This window comes from Abramis brama (genome assembly GCF_963993115.1).
Source record: "Abramis brama genome assembly, chromosome: 3".
NCBI classification, from domain to species: Eukaryota; Metazoa; Chordata; class Actinopteri; order Cypriniformes; family Leuciscidae; genus Abramis; species Abramis brama.
The window spans coordinates 30863055-30871926 of NC_139965.1; the positions used below are offsets into that span (position 1 = coordinate 30863055).

The window sequence follows — 8872 nt, forward strand, 5'->3', positions numbered from 1 at the left end:
TCCAAAATCATTAGTATCAGTTGGTGTACAGTAAATGTTTTTGGCAGTGAATAAAATTCTTTGTTCCTTTAGAAGCTGTGAGCCTGCATTCAGCAGTTACAGACGCGATACTCAGTTTAAATGTGTAATGAAGTGCTGAACCAAAACCAGACTGATTATTGACTGAATATATGAATTATGATTTAATTATCATTTACAAATGTCGTCATCACTGTTTGTTTGTTTGTGTGTGTGTGTGTGTGTGTGTGTGTGTGTGTGTGTGTGTGTGTGTGTGTCATGAACACTGATTTTACAATGCAAATAATTCATGAATACGCAGAAGATAGAGCTCTCGTGCAAATCTTTCGTGCAAAAGCTTCAAAGACAACACTGTTTCTTATTTGAAAAATACATGCATTTAATAATTGTTCAATTTGAGAGAGTATGAAACACAGTTTTGAGTTAGAGCTATATAATGAATTGCCTCTGCAGAGATAGGTGCTTTAGTGCTAAGAATCTCAGATTTTTTTATATTTACTTTTATTCATATCTTTTTTTATGATTATTTTTGTTTTAATTTTTAATATATATTTTTTTAATTTTACAAATGATTGATATTAATTTAAAAGTGACGTTCGATTTTTTTAATCAAATTGTAAGAACTCCACATTTAAGGCCTTAAAGTCACCATGAAATCAAAATTGACAATTCTTATTTTTTCATGGAATGTTGCAGTCTTTGTCATGTGATTTATCTGTGCAAATAATTTTTTTAAATGTATGTGTCCTCGTAATATTTCACCAATAACATTAACGCCCCCCTCCCAACGACATCTCTGATAATGTACGCTGCAGCGCTCCGGCGGGGAAATAATCCAGCAACCTGTCACTCACATGAGGTTGCTCAATTTGCAAACAACAACAATCCAACGTTCCAATCAATTCCCGATAGAGAAGAATAGAAGATCACAATTTCCGTTTCATGCCGACTTTAGGGATGCCGAGTAGAGGCCTTGTTTAACCAATGTGTTATAGGTGCTGCTTGCTTGACTTAGTAATTTTTTCATAAAGTAGATAAACAGAATAAAAACAAGAGCTTGAGAGATTTAGTAATAAAGAAACTGAAGAAGCAAACCACAAGAGTGATGACATACAGTCTCTAGAGTGTAGAAGTCTGTGTGTGGGGAACTCACACTTTTTCCACACAAACGCTCCTCCAAAATCATACCCATCCTAAAGATCCACAGACAGACTGGCTCCGTGACTGGCCTACAATGCCTTCTCCTGTTTCTGCTGCGGAGGAGAGCTTTGGTGGAGCTCAGGATACACCAGGAAGCCAGTGAAAGTGATATACTTGGCGTGATTACTGTAAGCACCAAATCCATCCCTCTGGTGGCTGTAGAGCCAGACAGTGTCTCCATCCTGCAGTGACAACATCAGACTCTGGCTCTGCAGGGCCTTCTCAGTGTCGCTGTCATCGTAGATCATGGTCTGTACCTCCAAATGGTTCTTCATCAGCTTCACTGACAGGGTCTTATGGGGCAGCTTGCCAGCATTGAAGGAGAAGTAATAGGCTCCTGGTACACTGCATTTGAATATACCAGAGCTTAAGTTGAAGTCGTTGCCGATGTTGACAAACTCAGTGTCAAAGATGATGGGATGGTGCTCAGGGTATCCTTGATCCACTCCCACAATACTCTGAGTGCGGCCGACTGAGAATGCAGACCTCTGGTCGTCGTCTTCCTCCTCTCCATTTCTCACGTCCTCCTCTTTTATCTCTTCATCCCTTCTCTCTTCTTTCATAGTCACACCAGTGTCTTTGGTAATTGTATTTTCGTGCTCAGACAGTAAGTGATCACTGATTTTCGGTGGTTGACGGTCACTGTCATGGACTTTGTGAGTGGGCTCTTGGTAGCCGTACACATCAGGGTAGATCAGGTAACCATTGAAGGTGGTGTAATGACCCGTGTTGCTGTAGATAGCGTAGCGAGGGTCTCCATGAAGACGAAGCCAGACAGTATCTCCGAAATCAAGCTGCAGCATGGCGCTCTGGCTCTGGACTTTCCGCTCTTCTCCGGCGTTCTCGTCGTACACGATCGCCTGAACCTCATTGCGGTTCTTCATCAGCATGACCGACAGGTCTCGCCGTGGGAACTTCCCCACTGTGAAAGAAAAATAGTATGCGCCCGGAATCCTGCAGCGGAACAAGCCGGCCTTTGGATCGAAATCGCCACCGATGTTGACGTACACCTTGTCAAAGGTGATGACCATCTTCGGCCCTCCCTCCATGCTGCTGGTACGTGCCACAGAGAACGCGGACCGCAGCTCCACGGCGTCAGACATGCGGGCGAATGCCCATGTGGTGGTCACATGACACAGCACACACAGCAGCAGGGGCCTGGTACCAGGCAGCATTGTAACTGCAGAGGGAGCAAAGAATAATAAAAAAGCTCTGTTAATTATCATTAACCGAAGCCGGTAACATAAAAAAGGTTGAACACTCTTATTTAAATGCTCACATTCAGTTAAGCTTGTAAATGATAGCTGCTGCTCGTTACCAACACACCAGTTCAAAAAAAGAGCAGTCATTATGCATACAAGTGCCAGCGGGAGGTGGGATCAAAACAGAAGAGATCAGTGCCTTCAGTAGATACAGCAGGATGAGAGCTGTATTATCAGACCCTCTCCATTTATTTTCCCCTGAGATAAGCAGTAATAAGACACACACTGGATCAGCAGAACACTGGAGGTGACAGAACATTGTGACTGAAATTTTCAGCTTTCAGGGGTCCCATCCCCAAATCCCATTGCAAATTTTCACCCCATGTTATAGTGTGTATCATATCATGGCAAACGTTACAATAAGACTACAAACACATGTGGGTATTAAATTGGATTTCTGAAGCATTTTTATTTAAATCAACCCCATTTGTTGTGATTCATCAAATGTTTCATATTAAATGCTAAGAAGGGGGGGGGGGGGGGGGGTAGTTAGTGGTTGTTATAGATATGCACATAAACTGCAACGCAAAAAAAAAGGAGTTTAGGCTGCATTAAGCACCTCATATTGTGACGCAGATACCGCCAGCCCTCCATTCGCTGAACTACAGCCCATAAGAGCGTGTGCCTGAGGGGAGAGCAGTGTCTGTATATGGGACATTGCAGGACACCTGGTGACTATTGGGTCTAAACACTGCAGTTAAATAGCCTTCATAACGTTTCTCCCTCTGTGAAACAAGTTCAAGAGTGTCCCAGAGATCCATTAGCAATACAGCCAGACTGCCTCTTTCCCTGTTTTACTGGAACAACCATCCCCCACAATCTCCAATGCTATATCTCCATATTTCATTCTTTTTAACAGACTTTAACAAGACACAGATTATACTGTTGGCGGTGCCTCCTGTATGAATTAAGACATGAAACCTTAAAGCAGCCGTTTCTGTTTGATTTGATGATGGATGGAACTCATCATACCTCTGCCACATCGAAATATGAATACAAATGCAAAGAGGTTTTTGCTCTTAATGAGATCTCCTGAGATGCCAGAGAAGTTGGACTTCTGTTTCACGGATGGAACACTGAGCTAAGCCATGATAAAAATAGAGTGCCCGCTTTCTGTTTGGTATTTGAACAGTTTAAGAATATTCAAATGAAACGCATGAGTAAATCAGCATGTGTATGTGGTTATGTTAAGATTTTCCAAAAATATTGTCTTAGCAGCCCTAAAAACAATTAGTTACAGGATATTAAATTTGCTGGCGGGTTAAGTAACAACAACAACAACAAAAATTTCCTCCTCTTGTTTGATCTCTATTTTTGGCTGAGTGATGCTTTCATGCCCTAACAATCTGAACACAGGGGAGGGAGACATCAATATTTGTCAATGCCTTTCTTATGTTTTCAGCTACACCTTTTTTTCTCACCGAATGCTGAACTGCAATGTCCTTTGAGAACACATGGAGTAAACCCTTCAGCTCAGTGAAGCAAAAAAAAAAAAAAAAATGTCTATATGCAACAGCTGAGAACAAAAATCCCTAAAAATGCATTTTATTGCATGTCAAGATTCCCCCTATTTTTGCTGATGTACAAATACTGTTTGTATGATTTTGTTTGGCTTATATGTGAAACATGGCCACTTCCAGGTCCAACCCCGTTTTCAGCTGGGTATGCTTTGTTAACTTGAGTTTAAAATGTAATTGTAAAACAACAATAATAATGTAAAACAACCTATGCAGGTCAACTACTTGCAGGCTTATTAATTAACACTTGGGTCTTGATTAGCAAATAATTACATCTTTAACAGTGTAATTAGATTACTGTACTAATTACTCTCTCTAAAAAGTATTACATTACTTATTACTTTCTAAATCCCATATCAACCCCAACCAGTTAAACAATACAAGAATAGACATGAAACTGCTCTTGTAATTCTTTCAAATAAATCATAAATCATGCCCCCCGGACAGCACGCCAAATACGCATAAAGCTTTACTCTATCTAATTATTTGTAAGAGTGAACTCGTGAAAGTAATTTTGCATTTTCATTCAGACCGTCTGCAGTTTTTTAATGTATTTGTCTGAACAGACATATCGCATGGAAAAATCTAACAGAATTTATGTGTTGGTGTGAACAGGCCTGGTCAATGCTGACGTCAGTTGTACACGAGGAGTGAACTGTGTACATACGTGGCCTGAAAAACAAGAAGCATTTACAGTTAGCTGAATTGCATTTTGTATATATCCAAATGCTTTCTTTCTATGCTTGGTATTTTAATGATCTGGCATCTTTTTTTAGCTGTTTTGAAGTCACCATGAAATTGAAACTGACTGTTTTTACTATAAACGATTTATACATGCACATCATTTTTTTAAATGAATGTGACTTTATCTTTAATCAAAAACATTAACTTCTCCCTCACAAAGACATCTCTTTTCCCTGATGACGTGAGCACTTACGTAAAAATCCTTCCCCTCCAGCAACCCGTTACTCACATGAGATCGCAGCTATTAGCAAATGACAATGATCCAATCAATTACTGATGGACAAAATAAATTCCTCAATTCTCATTCAAGAATCCATTTTTACAGATAACTAGCAAAACTAGCAAATTCTGTGGCTTAAAACACATGCAGTGACCAAGTGTAAATACCCACCTTACGTCACAGACATTGCACTACAGCACTAATTTGTAAATATACACACAGACATCAATGGATGTTCTCTATGGACTGATACTAGGTGGCCTGTAGCATTCACAAAGCTATTGCTGAGAGAGGCAATACATTATTGATAATCCAGCCAGTGGATACAGTTGCTCTTTTCACAGGAAACACTAACATCCATAAACAGGAGCACTAAAGTGATTCAAAGCAAAATGTGATCGCAGGTAAAGAGGAGTGGACACACTTGGTCTCAGTTTGCTCGTGAAACTCCACTCAGCAAGTGAAGGGCAGTGTGTGTGACATGACTGTGGTGTTTAATGAAGGTCTGTGGAGTATCGGCATACACTGAAGAGCACAGCGCCTGTGAGCGTGTGCTCCAGGGCCCAGTTATCTCCTCTCTCTTTCTCTCTCCCTTTCCCTAACAGCCTTTGGTACCACACTCTGATAATGCCACTTCCACTGAACCATTCAGCCAAAGCCGCACACACACACCCTCTATTCTGACAGCACAGTCTAAATCTCAAACACAAGCAGACAAAATACAGCAGTCTTTACAGGCGTGTTGGATATAGGTGCAAGAGATGAGAGGGAAAAAGAAAAGGATACGGTTTTATGAGTAAACAACAAAAATAGAACAGGAGAGAGATAAAAGACAAGCGAGGAACCATTTAAATATTGGGACGATGACAGTCACAACGTAATGAGGGGCTCAACCCGACAGCTGGAGTCTCACGAAACTCCCAGCGATAGACAGTATCAGTCATTCTCCACATTTGTAGCATTCCATTAGACTAATAAGTGGTTGTAAATTAAACTACTATCAATTTGAATATTTTTCATGCGTCAATATTTCACGGTGTAATCTGCAGCAGTCAAGATGAATAAAGTTGGGTAATGGCGTGGCTTCTCTGCTGCTCTATTTGTGTGTATGTAATCTGTTATCTGTGACATGGGTAATGGCCCAGCATACAAACAACCTGCTGCCAAACACAACACCTCTTCTGTTAGACTAGGATGAAATACATCATGCACAGCATATCGTTAAAAAACATATAAATAATAATGCCTCTCACTAAGACTATGATCTTGTAATTCATCTCAATGCCACAAGCAAAAAATAATAATAATAATTCGCTCACTCTCCTTAAAGGAATAGTTCACTTTAAAATGAAAATTCTGTCATCATATACTCACCCTCATGTTGTTTCAAACCTGTATGAATTTCTTTCTTCTGCTGAACAGAAAGGAAGATATTTAGAAGAATATCAGTAACCAGACAGTTTCTGGGTCCCATTGACTTCCATAGTATATTTTTTTCCTACTATGGAAGTCAATGGGATCCACAAACTGCCTGGTTACTGACATTCTTCTAAATATCTTCCTTTCTGTTCAGCAGAAAAAAGAAATTCATACAGGTTTGAAACAACATGAGGGTGAGTATATGATGACAGAATTTTCATTTTAAAGTGAACTATTCCTTTAACACCACCTAAAATAAATACAGCACACTTGAACACTTGAGAAGGTTGAAAATATTTACAGTAATTTTATAGAGCTAAGAAATGAGTCAATAAATACATATGCTGTATACATTATGTATCGTTGTAAGCACAATAATGTTTACAGACTGTGTGCTTTGAATCTCCACACATACAATTAAACATGCTGTGGATCTTATGTAAAGCTGATTAGTGTTTTCATTTACAGTGATTCTTGCACAATAAAACAGTATTGACTGAAGGTGTAAATATAAGCGCATGTGCTCCAGTTTGAATTCTGCCATGGAAACGTGCAATTCCCTTCCTCTATTATAACCTACATGCTAAGATCTATAAATAGGTAAACCGACATTTATTGGGAAGTCATTTCATACAATTTTAATGAGTTTGTCTGTAAATATTCACTTTGACCGGACAGCAGGCAGTTTCTGATTCAGCACACACACATATGCGCAAGCTGAATGGGTTTTTAGTGTCTTCGGGGATATCTCCCTGGCAGTGCAGATCCGTATCAGATCACTATGAGCAACAAAGAGCCTCTCTCTGTCTCTCCCTCGCTCACGCTGTCCCGAGGTGATGTGGATATGAGCGTAGAGAGCGTATGACCTGGCTTTGTTAGTACCAACCCCACGTGTGCTGTTTTCAAAGCGTTCAGCCAAAGGTTTACCTCTGTTAAGGCTCTGCTCTCTGCTGTGTTCAACAATAGCAACGTCAGCATCCGATAGAATCAGAGAGCATCATCACAGTAAATCACTTCCCCTTCTCTCATATAGGTCTAAAATGACAGGGACAAACCAGGACAACTGCAGCACAGAGAGGTCCAAGACCGATCGTATAAGTTTGCACCTCTGATTGAGGGTTTACGCCGATCAGATAAAAGACGAATAGAAAACGGTGGGGTGCGATTGCCACTGCATCACAAGATAGAGAGAGATAAAGAGAGACCACATCCTCATGCTGTTGTCCTTACCTGTGCGTTTGGATCTGCAGGAAGCGGTCTTGAAGTTCTCTCGGAGGAATGAATGAAAGAGTGTCTCTTTCTCTTTTTCTTTCTCTCCCTTTATTCTTTTCTTCTCTCTCTTGCTACCTCTGTGTGTCGGCTCTCAACCTGCTGCTGATGTCTGGTGCAGCACACACCCACACATTCATGCACGCACACTCACACTCACACACACACTCTCCAATACAGTCATTGGAGGATTTAAGAGCAATCGGGGTGCTGCAAGCTGATTGGGGGGCTCTGGAGCAGACAAATGAACGGCCATTCTGGAAGGACTATCAATAGGGAGACTCCAGGGGGTGTTGTCTCTGTGTACATGAGCAAACATCTGTTTAAGAGCAAGCCAAACTGGACACAATGATCTTTAGGATCTAATTTTGTGAATATGCATGCATTCACATGCGCTCACTCAATATGAAAATGAATGGATTCAATAATCCTACATAATTATGTGCATTTTCTCACAAGACTCAAGTTCAATGGCAGACTGTAATACACACAGGCTTTAGTTTTGACACAACAATTGTGGTAATTTCACACTTCTGCACACAATCATAGACAGCACTCAGAGTCCCTGAGGAGAGACATTTTGCACTGAATGAGAGACTGATTTTATTAGCTATTCTACTTTTATTGTTTGCAATCATATATTTGTTTTTTGTTTTTTACTTTAAACACAAATGACCAATCTGTTTTGGTCTCTGCGTTTGTATCTCTCTCTCTATCTATCTTGCTTCCTTTCTCTCTCACTGCAGGCACCATATGGACTAGGTCTATGTTCCTGTTCCCAGATCCCCCCCCATCCTGATCATTCTGGCACTGAGCAGATTAATCTGTTTCCATAACATTCATTCTGGCCCTCTCTCATTGTTTGCCATCATGAATGCTTGTATCAAGTTTCTGGAAGATGAGCATTTGGGACAATAATAGCTATATTTAGTTATTATACAGTAAGGTCTTCTCGCGTAATTGATTTGAAGGTGTTCATTCAGATGTGAAATTGAATCGTCCCCTTGTAAAGTGCAAAAGCCGCTCAAGTTTGGAGGATTTCTATGACTTTCACATGGGTCATGTGGAGAGATGAGCTCTCTCTCTCTCTCCTCCTGTGACTCAGTGCTGCTTGAAATGAGCATCTGAGGAAAACAGGTTGCTCAAACCCCTGCACAAGTGGACCCATCCGTGAAGACTAAACTGAAATGCTATTATGATGAAAGACTCCTTTCTAAACTTCA

The 8872-nt window shown here is 40.5% G+C and overlaps 1 protein-coding gene across 1 annotated transcript; it reads right to left on the minus strand.

Moving 5' to 3' along the window:
- Positions 1–582: 582 nt before the first annotated feature.
- c1qtnf4 (C1q and TNF related 4) lies at positions 583–7751 on the minus strand. Its single transcript, XM_084108922.1, has 2 exons — positions 7611–7751; positions 583–2398 (listed from the first exon to the last, which is right to left on the minus strand). The coding sequence occupies exon 2, from the start codon at positions 2391–2393 to the stop codon at positions 1248–1250; it is 1146 nt and encodes a 381-aa protein (XP_083965048.1). The 5' UTR covers positions 2394–2398; positions 7611–7751; the 3' UTR covers positions 583–1247.
- Between the last annotated feature and the right edge of the window lie 1121 nt (positions 7752–8872).

What these genes read in the sequence shown, in the direction of transcription:
- c1qtnf4 (XM_084108922.1), bottom strand. Translation starts at nt 2,393, where the DNA reads ATGCTGCCTGGTACCAGGCCCCTGCTGCTGTGTGTGCTGTGTCATGTG.